Source organism: Cryptosporidium parvum, chromosome 2 (assembly GCF_000165345.1).
Source record: "Cryptosporidium parvum Iowa II chromosome 2, whole genome shotgun sequence".
Classification (NCBI taxonomy): Eukaryota; Apicomplexa; class Conoidasida; order Eucoccidiorida; family Cryptosporidiidae; genus Cryptosporidium; species Cryptosporidium parvum.
This window is the reverse complement of record NC_006981.1, coordinates 966,576-985,969: the sequence shown is the minus strand read 5'-3', so window position 1 is coordinate 985,969 and position 19,394 is coordinate 966,576. Positions and strand designations below refer to the sequence as shown.

General features: G+C 29.9%; 6 protein-coding genes across 6 annotated transcripts; 1 reads left to right on the top strand and 5 right to left on the bottom strand.

The window, feature by feature from the left end:
• Window positions 1-950: 950 nt before the first annotated feature.
• cgd2_4380 (signal peptide, repeats, gene anchored to telomere) lies at window positions 951-2,384 on the bottom strand (the record flags this gene model as incomplete). The annotated part of the gene is made up of 1 exon (XM_626615.1): window positions 951-2,384. One exon carries the CDS (start codon window positions 2,382-2,384, stop codon window positions 951-953), a length of 1,434 nt encoding a protein of 477 aa, XP_626615.1.
• A 3,841-nt stretch (window positions 2,385-6,225) lies between these two features.
• On the bottom strand, window positions 6,226-7,350 carry cgd2_4370 (signal peptide; the record flags this gene model as incomplete). The annotated part of the gene is made up of 1 exon (XM_626614.1): window positions 6,226-7,350. One exon carries the CDS (start codon window positions 7,348-7,350, stop codon window positions 6,226-6,228), a length of 1,125 nt encoding a protein of 374 aa, XP_626614.1.
• A 2,217-nt stretch (window positions 7,351-9,567) lies between these two features.
• cgd2_4360 (hypothetical protein) lies at window positions 9,568-10,569 on the top strand (the record flags this gene model as incomplete). The annotated part of the gene is made up of 1 exon (XM_626613.1): window positions 9,568-10,569. The coding sequence occupies one exon, from the start codon at window positions 9,568-9,570 to the stop codon at window positions 10,567-10,569; it is 1,002 nt and encodes a 333-aa protein (XP_626613.1).
• Window positions 10,570-12,121: 1,552 nt separating this feature from the next.
• Window positions 12,122-15,967, bottom strand: cgd2_4350 (putative patched family protein with 12 transmembrane domain; the record flags this gene model as incomplete). Its single annotated transcript, XM_626612.1, has 1 exon — window positions 12,122-15,967. The coding sequence occupies one exon, from the start codon at window positions 15,965-15,967 to the stop codon at window positions 12,122-12,124; it is 3,846 nt and encodes a 1,281-aa protein (XP_626612.1).
• A 607-nt stretch (window positions 15,968-16,574) lies between these two features.
• Window positions 16,575-18,266, bottom strand: cgd2_4340 (mitogen-activated protein kinase 2, putative; the record flags this gene model as incomplete). Its single annotated transcript, XM_001388209.1, has 1 exon — window positions 16,575-18,266. The coding sequence occupies one exon, from the start codon at window positions 18,264-18,266 to the stop codon at window positions 16,575-16,577; it is 1,692 nt and encodes a 563-aa protein (XP_001388246.1).
• A 375-nt stretch (window positions 18,267-18,641) lies between these two features.
• On the bottom strand, window positions 18,642-19,190 carry cgd2_4330 (hypothetical protein; the record flags this gene model as incomplete). Its single annotated transcript, XM_001388208.1, has 3 exons — window positions 18,642-18,811; window positions 18,885-19,077; window positions 19,143-19,190. Coding segments are annotated over 3 exons (411 nt in total), but the record flags the coding sequence as incomplete, so codon positions are not given.
• Window positions 19,191-19,394: the final 204 nt, after the last annotated feature.

Here is a 19,394-nt window from a genome sequence, read left to right as displayed (position 1 = left end):
CTCGCTTGCTGCCTGCGGGTCGACTCTGGGGGGATCCCCAAACCTAAAACCCTAAACCTAAACCTAAACCTAAAACCCTAAACCTAGACCGGGACCTAAACCTAAACCCTAAACCCCTAAAACCTAAAACCCAAAACCTAAACCTAAAACCTAAAACCTAAACCTAAACCTAAACCTAAACCCTAAAACCTAAACCTAAAACCTAACCTAAACCTAAACCTAAAACCTAAACCTAAACCTAAAGACCTAAACCTAAAGCCTAAACCTAAACCTAAACCTAAACCTAAACCTAAAACCTAAACCTAAAACCCTAAACCTAAAACCTAAAACCCTAAACCTAAAACCTAAACCTAAACCTAAACCTAAAACCTAAACCTAAACCTAAACCTAAACCTAAACCCCTAAACCTAAACCTAAACCTAAACCCCTAAACCCTAAACCTAAACCTAAACCCTAAACCTAAACCAAAACCTAAACCTAAACCTAAACCCTAAACCTAAACCTAAACCTAACCCCCTAAACCTAAAACCTAAACCTAAACCTAAACCTAAAACCCTAAAACCCTAAACCCTAAACCCTAAAACCCCTAAACCTAAACCTAAAACCCCTAAAACCTAAACCTAAACCTAAACCTAAACCTAAAACCTAAACCCTAAAACCCTAAAGTTTCGAAAGTTATAATCCAAGAATCTTTGCATTAAGATCTCGAAATTATAGCACAAACTTATAACATAACATTGTAAAGGATAGATATTAAAATAAGCAACTTTACTAGCCTTTTTAGAAATAAACTATTACAAAACTCGGTGACTTCAATCCAATCATTTTTGTGCTACAAAAGTAAAAACGGAATCTATATAAAATAAAATATAGCAGCCGTATTTAGACCGCAAACTGTTTTTGGTGTAAAATGTTTGAAAATAATAATGAAATGGGTGCTGTTTCATGTTTTATTTTCGGCATAACGGTATTTTCGGTGGTGGGCACCCTTGATGACTAAACCTGTTACCACAAGTAGCGCAAAATAAGACGCCAGAATTATCAACATCTAAGCGATGTTCACCTGGGGTACCAAGTGGACAATCTAATGTCAGGTACCCCCTAGAAGAATATGGTGGTGATTGTGTTGTTGTTGTTGTTGTTCGTCTTGGTGGCTTAAAACCTTCATGATCACATCTATTATAACAATAACAGCATATCAAAGAACCGTTACTAGTAACATCTACTCGATGCTCACCTGGAATACCACGTGGACAATTTGATGTTATATATCCTCTAGCTAGTAAACCTTGTGGTTTTCCTTCAGGTGAAACAGAGTGGCCCAACGGTGTACCAACTCCTGAAGTTCCATATGGTCCTTGAGGTCCTGTACTTGTAAAACGAGAACTAGATGACGATTGTCCTAATCCACCTGAAGCATTAGAAGAACTCAATCTGCTAGAAGTAAGCAAACTTCCTGAATATGGTTTACGAGTTGGAAGAGGTGGGCGTGATCTAGTAAATAGCCCCAAAGTTGGACCGCGTGCTGAACCTGGTTGTAAACCGTATCCTGGACTCAAAAATCTGCTTCCTACACCGCCTTGTGAACCACGAGTTCCTGTACCTGTAAAACGAGAACTATATGACGAATCTCCTGATCCGTCTGAAGCATTAGAAGATCTAAAACTGCTAGAAGTAAACAAACTTCCTGAATATGGTCTACGAGTTGGAAAAACTGGACGTGATCTAGTAAATAGCCCTAAAGTTGGACCACGTGTTGAACCTGGTCTTGAACCATATCCTGGACTCAAAAATCTGCTTCCTACACCGCTTTGTAGAGCACGAGTTCCTGTACTTGTAGAATGAGAACTTGATGGCTTTTGTCCAAATCTGCTTGAAAGAGCAGAGGACTTCGAACCACTAGAGGTAAGCAAAATTCCTGAATATGGTCTACGAGTTGGAAAAACTGGACGTGATCTAGTAAATAGCCCTAAAGTTGGACCACGTGTTGAACCTGGTCGTGAACCATATCCTGGATTTAAAAATCTGCCATTTGGTTGACTTGCAGTATTGCTACCTCCATCAGTTGAATCTGTTTCTGAACACTCAATAATGGTTTGGAGTCTAGGATGCGGGGCTCTTGAGCATCTAGGTCCACCCCTTGAACGCGCACTATCTCTTAATGATCCTCCTTGCAATGAACCATGTCTACCTCCAGACGAAAATCCACTAGAACTCCCTTCTCTACCATTTATTCCTCCAAGCTTAATGAATGATGGATAAGAATTTAAAATTAAAAATAAATTGCTTTCAACATTTCTGGTATTAAAAAAAGTTTGTAACCCCAAAAAATTAAGAAAAACAACTAGAAAAATAGCAAAAAAAACATTTAAACTATTACCCATCTTTCTATTTTTTTAAATATTATATGAACAAAAGAAAAAAAAAAAAGATTTTTACTTTTACATGGGATAATCCGTGTCAAAAATTATAGCGGGAAATTGTAAAAAAAAAAAACTTTACCGGCAATTAATTTTTTTAACTGTCTCTAAAAGAAATGCTATTGCTTAACAAAGTATCATATTTTCAAGGATTTTATCCAGATTACTTGCGCTTTTAATTGTATTGTCGAGCTATAACTATTTTATTTTTACTCTAATAAAATAGTTACTAATTTTTGAAGAAATTAGATATTACAATATTACTGTTGGTAGTTAGTCAAAAAAACAAATATGATAATAAGATTTAGTTTGAAACAAGATTTCGTCAATAATTAAGAACTCTTCTATTATGAAATTAATCTTTGAAACTAGACTAAATAATTGACTTGAAATTTCCACCAAAGCCGTAAATTATTTTCTACTTATCTTAAATTCACAGTTACATAATATTTATTTTGAATTTTATGTGGATATTGATCAAACATTGTTGAAATTAAAAATACTTGTTTATTGAAACAAAAAAATTCGTATTAAAAGCTAGTAGACCAACGGTAGATAACGCATGACTATGGGTATTGTTGTAGATGTTTGACTTTCCAAAATTAGAAATTTATTTATAACTTGTAAATCTAAAAGTTCCGTGGCTTGAAAACCAGTGACTACTTGAGGGGTTCTCCAATATTAATGACTTGAATACTTATAACTCCCCATTTTTGGCACTCTTTGCCATTCTGTACTAGAAGATTGCTTATATTTTTTATTGAAGAGCCATTGTACATTAATGATTGTTCAGAACCTAGCAAAGTGCTGGAAGATAACAATATCTCGAGTTTGAATAATCTATTAAGGACAATTGTTGATTTGGTGAATCGAATTAGATCAGATAAATAATCCAAAGGTTGGGACTGCACCACTCCATGGGCCTTGTGTTGACAGGTACTCTGTGCTTAGTGAAGTTTAAGTTTTTAGAATTAGAAAAACGTCTTCTGCGAATGAAGTGAGTTCTAGATTCTCAAAAATAACAGTGAAGGAAGGACTTTGTATCTGTGAGCACCGAACTCTTGGTCTTGGCAAAAGTTTAGTAAGTCTTGCTGTTCCCAAGTTTAATGTCGATTTAGTATGAACTGATTATAAGCCCGACAATAGTCTATATCCGGATCCGGAAATTAAGTATAAGTTATACTATTGTGAAGATTACGGCTATATACTATCTTTGGAACTTAACTTATCCTGTGAATAATTGTTCCGTAGTTTGGAATATATGAATTTCTTATAAGCATTAACAATATTGTTGTTTGTAAACCTGAGTTTAATTAACGAATATCAAATTGTACTCTTCTTCAAAACTTTTATCTGCCCAAGCTACTAAAAACTTTGTTAACAGTTGAGAAGTTTGATAACCAAAAAGGTTTAATAGTTATAAAATATTGAAAGAAAAAAAAAATTGATCTCACGATTTCAAGGCTTTAAACCTAATTACAACATTCTGTAAAGATGGATTATTTATCGAATGTTTAAATAAAAAAATGCATTCAATTTAATTACAAATTTGTGAATTACCATTGATATATTGAAATTTTGATATTGAAAACCTATTTTCTCTTTTCATTCCAAATTTTTCTTGTTTACATATAACAAAAAATAAGTTTTAATACCCAATCTTGGAAAGCATTCTTTTTTTGCATTAAAAATCCAAAGAAAGCATAAATTTGAAAAATATAATAGCTATGTGAATATTTTGATCAACTATAAATCGAAATAAAGCTTAAATTTACATTTCAATAATGCTAGTATTAATATATATTTCAAAATATTAAAAAATTATTCTTTCTATATACTGATTAATAAAAATGATATTTTTTCCTAACGAGAAACTAATCATTGTAATATTTAACTTGACGATAATTTATAGAGTACTTAATACGCATTGTTTGTAATTTAAAAGATTTTTCGATAAACCAGTAAATAAAATTATTCTTTTCAATTATTCGTTTTCTAACATATTTTGCTAAATTAGATTTTCAGAAGTAACTGAATATTTGTATTAATTTGTAATTTATACTCTTAAATAATAATGAGCCAACAATTCATTTTTTTTAATAGGTAGAAATCGTTCATTTAAGAACGAAACGAAATCTTAAAAACCAAAAAAAATCAACTATGGAATAAAATAATGAATAGATTAATTTTAAAATGAAGTTTTCCCAAACAATATAAAATATTTTAATAATAAAAAGCAAAACAGGCAGTTTAGAAGTCTATATTTTGATAATATATAGTTATTTTTAGTCTGTTAATATTATAATTAAGATATATTCAGATGAATCAGATATCACTCAGTATTTCTCAAACTTGTTCTTATTATCAGAACAAAATTTATTAAGTTTTCTGGAACAAAAAGTATAATAATCGAAATCTCAAAATATATACTCTGAAAAGAAATTTTATTAATGTATGAAGTTCTATTAATAAGAAAAACCTATAATTACGACTTATTCTATGTTTCATTAAAATTAAACAGCATGAAATTTAAAAAAAAAAACCAAAAACTTTTAATGAAGCTTAAAGATTTATATATTTCGAATATAGCTAGTATAATTAGTTTTCTAAAAATAGTATTAACATTCAATAACGAACTTTTTAATAATTAAATTGTCTTTATTAAAAAGAAAAAAAAAGAGATTTAGCATAAAATTGTAGCAACTAATCAAGTACATAGTGGTGAAATTAATTGTTAAACTTTGAATAGTAATAAATAAGATTGAAGTGAAATAGAATGGGTTATATTCAATAATAAAAAAAAATTAAAAAACTCAATTTGAGTTTATCAAAAGAAACAGAAATACAAATAATCTTTATGATAAATCAATTGATTAGTTTATTATTAAAAGCAATGAAAAAAAAATGAAAATAATATCTTGATAGGCTGAACAAGGAACTTATACACAAAATAAACAACTACTCTAAACAATCTAACACAGAAAGAAACACAAATTGTTGCGATATTGTAATGCAACTTACTTGGTTTAGATATATTACAATAAATTGATTAGTTGTAATTTGTCAAATTTTTAATTAACACATTACAATATATCTTTCCTGAAGTTACAATGAAATTATTGTATATTAAGAATTATAGATTTAAACCATATTAATAGCCTCTTAATGTTAGAAATCCAGTAAAACAATTAATAGCAATCCCAAAATATGCTTGTCATAATTGAAATAATTATTGATAGTCTTTATTTTGAATACGACAGATATTAACTTGGCGTACTTTAATGCATTAAATGGTATGCTATTAATATATTAATAAAAAACCATATTGAACCAAGATTGAATTGATTATTTCAGTTAATTTAAACTAATATGATAATTATTCGAAAATACATTAAATAATTTTAATTATTCTGATAAGAAAATATCAATATTTCAGCCAAAATTCGGTAGTTTGTACTAATTATATAATCTCTGCATCAAAATACGTAAAGAATTTGTAAACAATATAACACTTGGTGAATAATTCAAATAATTAATGAATATTGATACATGACTCATTAAGCAAAAGAAATGTCTTGAAAAGCTATAGCAATCATTCATAATGTATCCAAACTTATATGAAACCAATTAGATTGTATTGACTTTGTCTATTTTTGAAGTAATAAATAATTTCTTCAAGCAGTGATAATTAAAATAGATAAATATGAAGTAGTATACAAAGATGAACAATATTCATACAATAATCGAATTGTTGTGAATTGTAGCCCATTCAGAAAAAAAAAGGTATTAATTTGAGATATTCAAATCAAAACCTTGATTCTCTTCTTCGACGGCGACTATTATTCCTTGTAAATCTACTTGTTAATCTGCTTGTTAATCTCCTATAGGTTCTTGAAACAAAACCAGTAAATCGACTAAAATAGCCACGACGTCCCGTACGGCCTTCAGAAGTCGTAGATTGTAACTCAGCTATTTGAAGTCTCTCCTTAGCTTGATCTAACTTAGTTTGCAAGTTTCTACATTCATTCTCTTTAGCAAGTTGAAACTTCTTTAGACCCATTTTTTGTTCTTCCAAGAGCTTTAGGGCACTCTCAAGGCTTTTAATTTCAGCTGATTTGCTTTTCTTTTTTCCTAAAAGACCTTTTTTACTTATTGCACCGCCTAGAGCAGTTGTAATTTGTTCTGAAATTTCATACATTTCGTTAGTTTTTTCCGCAAGTCTTTCAGATAATTCAGTTAGTTGTTCCATACATACTTCCAATTTTATTTCAGTTTTTGTAATAACTTCAAGTAGCAATGGTATATCAGCGCTGCATAGACTTGAAGTAGGTTTATCCATAATACTTTCTGAATCAACAACATGAATTCCAGCCTGAGAGCGTTCATTGAACAGTTGCTGTTCAATCTTTGAGCATTTTTTATCAAGTTTATTATACATTTCGGTTCTTGCATTAATTTCCTTTTTCAGTTCTTGGCACTCTCTAGTCTTCTTATTTAAATTTCCCCCAAGTTTACGTTTCTGCTCTAAGCATTCTTTAATTCTCTCCAATAGCGTTCTACACAAATCTTTTTCTAAAGCTGGAGGTTTAAAATTATGACTCTTGCAATATTTGTTATAATCCTCCTCCAAAAGTCTGCAAACACTAGACTTTCTATGATAGCTACTTTCTAGTTCAGCTTCAACAGCCTTGCACGCTTCAAACTCTTCAATAGACGCTGCTAATGATTGTTTCAATATTTGAAGATCATCTAAACAACTTCTGTAGCTTTGTTCCAGAGTTAATTCCGAGAGAACAATTGAATCATGGCGTGAAGAAGAGGATGACAATTGAATAGTGAGTAAGGATAACTGTGTGGAAATACGATTATTTATAATATAATTCGTATTGGTGTAAAGTAAAGCAATGGCCAAAACGAACAAATAAACCATTTTTTCAACAAAATTAAGTATTTTTAGCACTTATAATAGCCTTAAGCTATAAATCCTCTAAAAGGACAGAGTAATTGGTAGATGCCAGGTCTAATATAATTAATGAGTATTTAAAGACTAGTATTTAAAAGTTTAAGGATACAACATAAAGAAAATTAAATGCCCGCTTAAATTTTATCTTGGCAAAAATCATGTAAAGATTGAAAAAATAATTAAGTACTTTCGCATCTTTTAAATTATCTTTTTTTTTTGAGAAAATATATAATAAACTTGTGTTTTTTATACTTAAACTTGAAATTAATGGACCTTCATGCGAATATTTTCTTATAATAAGTGTTATTAATAAATTGGTATTTATTTTGAGATGACAAGATAAGTATAAATAGAAGTATTTGAATCTCATTAATCTCAATTCGTCAATCTAGTTAAAAACGGCTCCTTATTTCTCTTTCAGATTAATTGTACAATTTTTCAATACTCTAAATGTAAAATAACTTTAGAAATTTTCTATTGGAGAATTGTGTTAACTTAAACAGTTTTGAGCTTTGAAAATATTCCTGTTAGAGTATTTTTAGTTCCAATTCAGATAATTGTATATTTTTGAATAAGCTACATAGCTTTGTCTTCTAATGAAGTATTTTTTTGATTAAAATAATTTATTCGATAGTTTGAAAGCTCTATATATATGCAACTTGACAAACTATTATTTTTGTTAATATTGTGAAATTTAATTTTTGCTTGCTTTTTAAATTAACTCATAATATATATCAGAGATATTGTCAAGCACATAATTAAAAAAAAAGAAGAGAAAAACAAAGCTTTTAAGTTTTTCGAATTAAATTTCAAGCATCTAATTGATCATTGCATTTCCAACTTGAACATCTTGTATCTAAATTCTGAATGTTTTATCAAGTTAAAAATTCTATTTCCATTAATGTCTCAAATATTCAAGGTATTTTCTGATTACTTATATTATTTGAATAGTTTATTTGGATCGCCTCCAAGCATGCCAAGCCTAGAAAGTAGTTTTAGATTTATTGTAATGAACGTAAAAGTGACACAGAATATATTAAAAACGATTATTATCTGAGAATGAAATTTTTTTAATTAGATAAATTACTTTGTATAACTTTAAATAAATTAAACAAATCACCAAATGTTTGCAAAACACTAACAAAAGAATTAATACTTAGCCTGAATGTTATTTTTGCATAATACAACTGAATTCTGAATAATATTATTTCTGGTAAATCACCTTATTCAATTATATCCGTCGAAATCCCAACTCTCAGAGAATTGGGATGAATAGACCCGGTTAGCAATTTGCTTTCTTTAGAATGTTAAAATTCAACAATTCTTGCTAAACAATTCTATTTAAAAAAAAAAAAGCAAGAAATTTATGCTGGCATGTCTTTGAAATGACCAACTACTGAATCCAAATAAGTAATCGAACCCAAAATAAAAAGAAACAATTGAGAGGAAAATGTTAAACAAATTTAAAGAGGAATATTTAAATAAAAACACCCAACCATTCAATAGAAGTTAGTTATACCAACCTTAAATATTCTCCAATTTGAAGTTTTCGACTGTATAACAATTATTTGTGATATTTTTCAATAATTGAAATAATTTATCAACAGACCCATTTTCATAATTATAATATCCGAAATGTACTTTTTCTATCCAACTAGACAAAAATAGTGTTAAGCTTTGATACTCGAATTTTTTCTGCACGTATTCATACGCCAAAAGCTTGTCATAACACATGTACACCCGCCGAAAAATCTAGTATTCAAAGAGTGTAACACTGAAAATAAAACTAAGTAATTCTCAAAAAAAGAAAATTTGGGAATTTAACAATAAGAAAAATTGGAATTTTAGAAATATAAAACATTTAAGTGCGCATGTAGAAAGTTGGCAGCATGTGCATGCAGCATTCAACTCTGACAAGACTTATACGTTGAAAATGCCAAATTATTTAGAATATTATAGACTGTGATAGAAAATTATTTGACATTGAAACAATTTAGTCAATAACTAATAGGTGAATATATTAGTCGGCTATTCAGAATTAATGGGTATATTAAAACTATACAGCAATTAATAGATTATTACAATTAAGTAAATTCTGAGATTTATAGTAAATAGATTTTTGAAACATTTATGACTAAAATTTTGTTCAGAATAAAATATTAAGGGGAAGAAGAGATCGGCGGAATGCAATATAAAGAATTTAGCTTTAGTTCAAGAGAGTCAATTAAAATAGAGAATGATCAACCCTCTTTAAGCCTTAATAGCGCAGAGAAGAATGTAATTGATTCACTTCCTATTTTAAATAGGCATGGATTTGGCCCTCTCACGATTGTAGCAACCAGTCTAAACAATAAATTTCAGAAACGTGTATATTCGGGTACTTTTGAAATTCCAATCTATGGTAGAGATTCTCACTTAGTTTTCTACGAAATCGAGTCAAAAAATTTCATATTGATTTCAATTGAGAAACATTTTGTTGGGGACTTAATTGGGAACTCTGGAACAGTTTTTATTGAATCAGGTAGTGACGTATTTTGTCTGAATGAATTAGAACTTAGAAAAAGTAACGGAGATATTATTTCAACTGAATGTCCATGGGGAGCGCAAATATTTCTAGAAAGTGAAATAATTAACTTCAAATTCTCTCCGGAGTCGATACGTCGTTTCAAGCCACAGGAACCTCCTGCTGATTGGAATCCAATTACTTCGACTATTTTCCCGTCAAATAGAAATTATGTAGAACTTATTAAACTACTTAAATCCAATATTTCTAAATCAAGTGAAGCTGCATTTTCTAATATTCAAGAAGATGGAACTCCTACAGCTCTTCTTTTTATAGTTGATAATAAGTATATGTCTTTGTTTTTACCAGAAAACTTTTCTTATTCATATGAAAAACGCTCATGTACTATTTTTAGATCTGATGGTTCATATTATGATGTTCAGAAGGGTATTTTTAGAACCGATAACGGACTCAAAATTATAACCAACGCCCCTTGGGGGAAAAAACTAGCTTTTGATGAAAGTCTTGTCAGTATTTCTAATAATATCAACAAAGAACTCAATTCATTTATTATCCCTTCTATTGTAGTTGGTACCTATGGAGATTTTTCGGAAAAAAAAAGCCAAAGATCCATTTCCAAAAAAATAAAGAATGTATATCAAAGATTAAAAAGAGTGAATTGAATTTATTCTTATTACATTTAATAATCAATAAAGTTAATAATGTATGTCAGCTTATTGAGCAAATCAATAATATATATTTGTAATATATATTATTATTTCCAAAATATGGGTCTATGGTATTGCTATGTTTAAACCAATCATTTATAATTTTATTTTCTAGAAGTTATGTGGTTTTTTTTTTGGTTTTATGGAAATTTTTCAAATTAATTGCAAAATAAAACAAAAGAAAACCAAGTCATTTAAAATTGTCTTAGTTTTCTAGATTTAGCTTTGATTTTATTTTGTGAAATTGTGTTAAAAATATTTAAAGACGAATTTAATGATTAAATTGTTTAAAAATAATGGTTCTAGAAATAACATTATATTCGTTTTATTTGAGGTTATTTATTTTATATATTTCTAAATCTTGGCCCGTATTTTCCATACTTTCCAAATTTTATTATGATTGGTATTAATAATTATTCAAAACTCTTGCTATATTTCTGCTTTAGCAGAGTTTTCCAAAAAAAACTTTGAATTCAAGAAATTTATCTTACCATAATATGAGTCTAAATGATTAGAGTAACACTATTGTTTGTATTTTGGATTAATTTTCCTTATTTTATTATGTTTGGAACAGAAGATTGCCTTATTTTCACAATAAATAATTAAGCCATCCAATATTTAAAGGCACCTACTACTCATCGAAACATATTTAGGTCTATAAATATTAAATCTGGAACAATTTATAAGATAGAAGCGGCCAAGCTTTGTTCGACAATATTTAATTTTGGCTATTTGAAGAAATATTTTCCTTCCAAAGCTGCATAGTAAATAGCAAAAAGATATCAGCTATAGACATTTGTTCAAATAACTGATCTTTTTGAATATAGCAAATTACTTTCAATCAACAAAATAGTTACTTTGAGAATAGAGTTATATCTGTTGAAAGATTAAATTAACAATAATTCAATAATAATTATTAGAATGGGAATAGCTAAATAATTATTTTTCTCGAAAAAAAAAATAGTCAAAATTTTTATTTCATAATGCTTATAAAATATCCAAATTGAGAATAATAAATCGTTTCTATCTATTTTTCAATATAAGCAATTTCTAATTAAAAATTTTCAATGATTATTCACTTAGAATAATTTTTTAAAATAGAGCTTTGTTTACTGAAAAAATGTAAAGTTAAATAAAGTTTATTTCTAGCCTCAAATATACTGAGACTTTTTAAACTTAACTAGGCTAGTATCTTTATATTCAACTATAATACAAACAATTGTCAGAATAATACTATTAAAACTGAAATATAGATTGAATTTTTAATTGGATTATCATTGGCTATGATTTGATAATGTTATTTATAATGGCATGAATATTAATATATTTAATATTGAATTCACTCAAGTTATTAAATTAAATTTAAGTATTTAAATACAAATAATTTAAAACAAACTAAAAGAAATTATTTTTATAAGTTATCTTCCAATTAATTAAATAGAAATTAAGGAAGCAAATATCAAATAAATTATAAAGTATTGTAATTCGAGATAAATAAACTCTAAAACTAATATTGTAATTTTGTATCTTTTAAAACTTTTAAGAAATCTACTGTGTTATTCGATATTACATTCTTTTCAAGTCTTAGATCGGCTGAAAGTATTTGATCGTCCAATTCGATACTTGATTCTGGTGGTGCTTTGATCATTGGAAGATTTCCTTTAGCAATAGAATTAAGAGAATATGAATGGCCATTTTGTATCCATTCAATAACTTGATAAAGTATATTTGAAGAATGACAAGGCATTCTTCCAACCAATGAGAGAAGAATAGGCAGAACGACAGCTCCATGGAAAATTCCAAACCCAACTACCATGATCATCATCTTAAAGAATACAGTGAAAATATACGACGAACTTCCTGAAAGAACAACAATCCCAAGAAAAGTTGACATTGCTCCGTGGCATACAGGTGCTCCCATAAGACCCAGTGACTCAATCATTCTATGATTTCGAGTTTTACCATAACAATGTGAAAATGTATGCGTCATTAATGTTGAATAATCTACGGCAAACCCCATAGATAGTAACAAGTTAATCATACTGACCATGTTGAGTTTCACATTCCAATAATACATGAATCCAAATAGGCCAATATCTATACATGCCATTAAAATAATAACAAAAAGACCAGACATAAGTTCTGGAATTAACATTAATGTTATAAGCTCAATTGCAATTCCACAGCTTAACATATTTGAAAAACATTCAGTGAGAATACTAAGGTCACTCTCATAGAATAACATCATATAGTTGTAAGCAACAACCTTGAATGGTATTTTTTCTCTTCTTTCTTCATCATTGCATAGCCTTCTGATTGAAGTCATCCAATCAGCTTTTTGTTGAGAAGTTGGCATTCCTTTTGCTAGCAATTTTATTCTATACGTTATTAATTCTCTTTCTTTCCAAACAAAATCAAAAGAAAACTGTTTATAGTTACTTTCAGGGTTATTATATAGCTCATAATAAAGAGTTTCTTGAAATAATTTCTTATTTCCACTCCTAAGAGCTGCTGCTAATTCTGGGTTTTTCATTAAATTGTACAATGGATCAATCACTCTTTGAGTAGATTCAAGTCTCTCAAGTCTTTCAACAAAATCAAAAATTCTATCCTGAACAGCCCTTTTCCACCACTCTAACTTTTCTGGAAAATAAACATCAGTTGGAACATCATATTTGTTGAAGTATTTGGTGAAGTCTTGATCAAAAGCTTGAAGATAACTAGATGGAGGAGATAAATCTCTAAGATCTAAACCACTTTCCATCTTTGTAAAACCATATATTGACACACCAAGGAATCCAAGCCATATTATAATTACAATAATCTTCACAATGGGAGTTGCCATAACTGGCCCAATATAATGCAGCATTAGTCTCCTTGTAGTTCTTCCAACATTTCCTGAAGGTTCTGCTAATAGTATTTGAAGAAGATCATCAACATGATTTAAGTCATATTCTTTGTCTAACTTTTCAAGACTAATGTTTTGTAATGCTTTTATATTATTTGAATCATCTTTCCTTTGAATTATTTGATTATTATTTTTAATGGTTTCTAGGATATTTGTATCCAGATCACGACTAACAAGATCAAAGTCTGATAACCTCATTTCATGTCTAAGTTGATTAAATGAAGGTATTGTACTTTCTGATGCAGTTTTTCTGTCGCTATGCTGGTATTTAGCCAAAATCGGTACATGGAAAATCCTTTTTCTTAACTTAGTAAAAAAGCCCATTTTACTATTTATAGCCATTCTTCTTTCTCGTTCTAAATGGAAATCCATTTTGTTATCTTGAATATTAGAAAGGTCAAGCTTTGTATCACTATCATCATCCATATCAAAAAACCCTTGGTTGCTTTCTTCCTTATTATGTTCTCCAAAAGGGTATAGCTCGATATTATATTCCTTCAGAGCTCTTGAAAGATTATAACTAACAACTGCAAAAGAATTAATATTGTCAACTGGAATAGATCTACCAAGATCTAAATCTCTTGTTGCTTTAATATCATTCGGTGTTAGTTTTGGAAGTCCAAAAAAATGTACTCTTCTAGATGCTTCTCTTTTTGCATCTAAACAAAGTATAGGAAACATAAATAAAAATACATATAAATAGGTAAATATAATGGATGCTGCAGAAAATAGGCAGAAGTTACGAATTGAAAGATACGGTTCTCCAACTGCCCCAATTGAGAAAGAAACCAATCCAGTGCACATTGTTATTGTAATTCCAATTACACTGTCTTGTAAGGCTAATCTGCATCTCTCTTTTGTACTTGGGATAGTATAACCTGTCGAATAAGCATTAACTATGACAAATAAATAATTCACAGCAGCTCCCATAATTAGAAATGGAGTTACCAAAACTGTTGGGACAAAGGAAACCCCAAAAATTGACATTAAACCCATTCCTGAAGCTAAACCAAGAAGCGCTGCAAAAAGTCCTGCCAATCCACTATAAGTTTTCATTTTATATAGGTCAAAACTGAAGTTAGCTACTCCCACATAGAAGAATAAAAGCGTGAAAGTGAGTCCTACCAAAAGAATATCTGAATTTTCTGAAGTAGACGCCTTTAGTTCATCGTCTCTACTACGAAATGCACTAAAAGAAATTCTTGCACGGCCCCAATCTCTATTATCTTTTAATATACTTACAAGAGATTGTTCCCAAAGAAGATTTCTTGACAAGTTCTCAGGAGTACCATCATCAAAAATATCATAAACCATCAGAAAAGCTTCAGCTCCTACAATGCACTCAATCTTAGCATCAGAGAATCCAGGACCTTTTGAAGAACTCGAGTATTTGTCTGGTGATAAAATCTTTGAGATGAGCTCTGTTGGAAGAGTTCTAACACAAGGCTTTGCCTTCATTTTCCCTAGAATATAATCTGGAAGAAATCCTTGTTTTCTTAAGTTAAATACAAGCCCATCAAGCATATATAATTCAGGATCATCATCTCCTAAAACTGCCTTCATTTCCAAAGCTCCTGCTTCAATTACATTTTGAACTGAACAAGTTCCAAATGGTGTCATCGTGCAGATATTGTTATAAGTCAGAAATGTTTCGTGGGAAAGTCTAAATGGATCAACTTCATTATTATCATAATGTTTTTCCTCTGTAACATCAGAAAAGTACTCTTCTCTCTTACTTGATTTCAAAGTTTCATTTTCTGTATGCTCCCCATCTAAATTCTTATCTCCACTTGGGCCTGGACCCACTTTAACTCCAACTCTTCTCCCTCCAACAGCATCCAAAGCTTCTCCCCTAATTAACTTATTAACTTGTGATACAATTTCCAAAAACTCCCAAGTAAAGACATTTTCTCCAGGAGTTTGTGAAGTAACTACTATTAGCTGCGATCTACTTTTGGTATTACTAAATAACTGGTTATGCAATTCCCCGTGATCTCTTGCTAAGCTATAAGGAAGAGAGTATAAATGTTCAGCAGAATCCACCCATTTTGGAATCCCCGGGATAAACCCTATTGAGCATATTAGTGTTAATAAAACCGAGCCAAAAATGAAGTACCAAGGCCTCTCATAAATTATTCCACCCAAAATTCCAAATCTAGTTGCAACAAAATCAACAATGTCAGGTTGGACGTTTGCAAGTTGCCTTAGAAAAACTCCAACTTTTTTTACTGAAACCTTACTTTCTTTCTCTTTATTCAAATCATTTCTCCTATTTCTTGCAATTTTAACTTCCTCACTGTTTCTTTCAGTACCTCTAAAATATTCTCTCTCCAACTCGATTTCTCTCTGAATCTCTCTTCCCTGCTCCATAATACCATGCTTTTCTCTATTTGGTTCTCTTGAATTAGTGAAATTCAAATCTTGATCATGTTTTCCTTCTCTCATTTGAACTTATTAATCAAGGTATATAATCTACTATTTCCATTTGAAATCCAACCACTTACTAACTTTTCACCAAAAGCTATTTTTAACTTGGTTTTTTCCTCTTTTTTTAATATAATTTAATCATTTTAAGCCGTTCATGCACATCCTCGGATTTGCGTATAAATACCTTTACTGAGAATTTGCAGAATCTATTTATTAATCTTAAAATTAAAGCAAACTTAAAAATTCAATTAAAAATTATCATGAAGGATTTATTATTATCTTCCAAAAATCTGTCAAACCCCATTTTATACTAATTTATATATTACTCAAATTAATCAATAATCTCCTAGAAAGTTTATTAATTTCCAAATAAAATAAAAATAAGTTAAATAATGAAATCAAAATGTTGAGAAAAAATTATAATCCAAAATTACTTCAAAGTAATTATGGAATAATCATTAGAAAAAAAGTTCATCAAAAAATGATACATATGCATACTAGGGGATATACATATATATACTCGTAGATTATTGCAAATTATAACAGCATTATAGACTATAAAAAATCATTTGAGCCTACATATTGCAGATTCTGGTAGTTAACCATCCGTTTGAGTCTAACTTGGTTAATCAATGTCCATTTTAATGGAATCCGGAATAACCAAGTCAGGAGAAAATCTTTGTATCTCCTTTAAAAAGAAATATCTTAGTTCTCGCTCTGTCATAGAGCTCCAATCATCGAATGGAAGTGTTACTTTTTCATGAGATATAATTTCGAGCATCTCGTTTCTTATATTTTTAAAGAGCGAATGACTCAAAGCTTCGTCAACAGTAATCCTCTTATTAGGATTAAAAACCAACATCTTCTTGAGTAAATCAATTGATTGGCTTGAAGCACCTGGGAACCTTGTTTGTAAGTCAATTCCCGTTCTCTTACTGAAAATACGAATATATCTTTTTGCATCTTCTTTTTCTAGAACTTCAATATCTTCGTCTAATGGAGAACCCAAGACGTTGAAAATCATATTTAGTTGATCTCTATTTCCTCTAATTTTAAAACGATAATCTTCAGTTTGTTGTTTATTATCAGGTGAAAGTGGGAAACAGCTGCTACCTGGGAAAAGCGGACTTCTATCACTATAATATGCTACATTCTCTTTAAGCATGTTAAGAAGTTCAGCAAAAATACATCCAACACTCCACATATCAATAGCTTCAGTATAATTTTCTTGCAATAAAATAAGTTCAGGAGCACGGTACCATCTTGTTACTACATGTCCAGTAAGTTGGCGTTTCAAAAACCTCCCTCCCTGTTGAAATCCTCCATTTTCTTGCGAATTATCACTCTTAATACTAGTGCCAGTCATTATAGATTTCCTATTCACCACTGAATTATTAATATTATTGCTTGCAACAGAGTTATAATTTATAGTATCTGTAGGCCTTTTAACTGTTCTGGCTAATCCAAAGTCACAAATTTTTACTCCACAGTCTTGATTAACTAGGCAATTTGCTGGCTTTAAATCTCTATGATAAATTCCTGCCGAATGGATATATTTAAGTCCAACTAAGAGATTATATAATAGTGTTTTTACATGTAATTCTGATAGATATACTGGGGTTCTAAACAACTTTTTGAAATCACTATCGGCAATCTCCAATACCAAATAAATTTCATCAAAGTGTTCAGTATCTTCTGGAACGCAGATATCCAAAATTTTAACTATATGATCATGGTTCAGCCTACTTAATATTGCAATTTCCCTCAAAATCCTTTTACAATCGACCAAATCCTCAAAAACTCGATGAATCTTCTTAATTGCCACTAAACGGTTTTCTTTACTATCATATGCCTCGCATACATGGCCATAAGAGCCTGTACCAATTAAGTGTCTTACTTGATATCTTGAAGGTATACTCCATTTATTATGAGGGTGAGAAAGTGAAGAGCCTGAATGAGATGATGCTGTTGTAGAAGTTGATTTACTATTTCTAAAATCTGTATTATTTGGACCTATTCTTTCTAATGGTTTATTTTGTGTGACTTCTCTGTCTACCTGATTTTTTCCTCCGACTATATTTGTACAGTTAGCAGACGTGTAGCCGCCATTGCAATCTAAGTCAGATTTTATCTCAGGCTCCATCCCTACACTTGTAACTCTTGAATTGTCAATCTGAACAACTCTGGTTTGTTTCTCTCCCATTCTTCCGGAAATATTTGGATTTGCTACATTCATAGAAACTTCACTAACTAGCTTTGACCTTTCTCCAACCGTATTAATCGTTGCCATATAATCTCCATCTGGGTATTTCATCATCTTCCAACTCCTCAGTTAAAATAAAAACCAGAACTTTTAATTCCTTTGGCCTGCTCTTCTTGACCAGATAATTAAAATGATTTTAGGTGTAATACCGGTAAATCTGCATGCGACAATTAATACCGGTAAAAAAAAAAAAAAAACATTTCTATTGGCGCGAAAACGAGACAATGTCATGCTAAATTAAAAATTTATATTAGTAATTCATAAGGAAAAATACAAAGAATATTGTTTCATGCACAACCTATGGGAATCAAGGATTATAATTTTTGTATTCCTTGCTGTTAAGTATTTTTTGTTACTATTCGCCATTTCAACAGTATTATTCTTATTGAATCCTAGAAATATATATTATTTAGTTTAAAGAATTTACTAATTCAGAAATATTCTGTCAATCTCTTTGTCAAACAAAATACTTCTAATTGGCATATCTAGGTCATGAAATGGATTTTTTAATACGTAGTCAGTGTATCCTTGATAGACTTTATGTAGTAGTTCATTCAGCCCCTGCGCATCTTTGCTTGCTATTAAAAAAAATCTTAAACCTAAAATTAATATTAAGGTTAATTGATGTGTGTATTTTATAAGTCGAAATAAAAGTATAATTTCTTCTCTTACCTGTTAGAGTCTCAAAGCACTCTAATCTGAATAATTCAGTAGAAATTGAGCTGATCCCATTTGAAGTCTGAATATAATCATCCAATCTCTTTGTTTTAATCGGGGAAATTTGCCTTGCAATTGTGCAAAGCCCATGAAAAGTGGAAGCTAATCTAATTCTATCATTTGCCGTCAAAGGAATGTCAGAGAAGTCCTAATTCAAATTTAAAATCGCACAATTAATATTTTTAGAACTATATTACATAACGTAGCCCTTACCCTTTGATATATCAGACTTCCATTTTTATTATTTATATAGAGTGAATAATACATTAATTTAGCTACCCTTCCCTATTTTTTAACTCGCCTATAAATTATTTCAAAGCTAAAAATTAAATATTGGGCGCCAGCATGTTAAAAAGGACTTAATTAAAACAATACAACATTTAGAATCAATTGCAATAAGACTACTGAGTTATAAATAAGTGAGAAAGCGAACTTTTTAACTTTTATATTTGTGTGTTTTTTTAA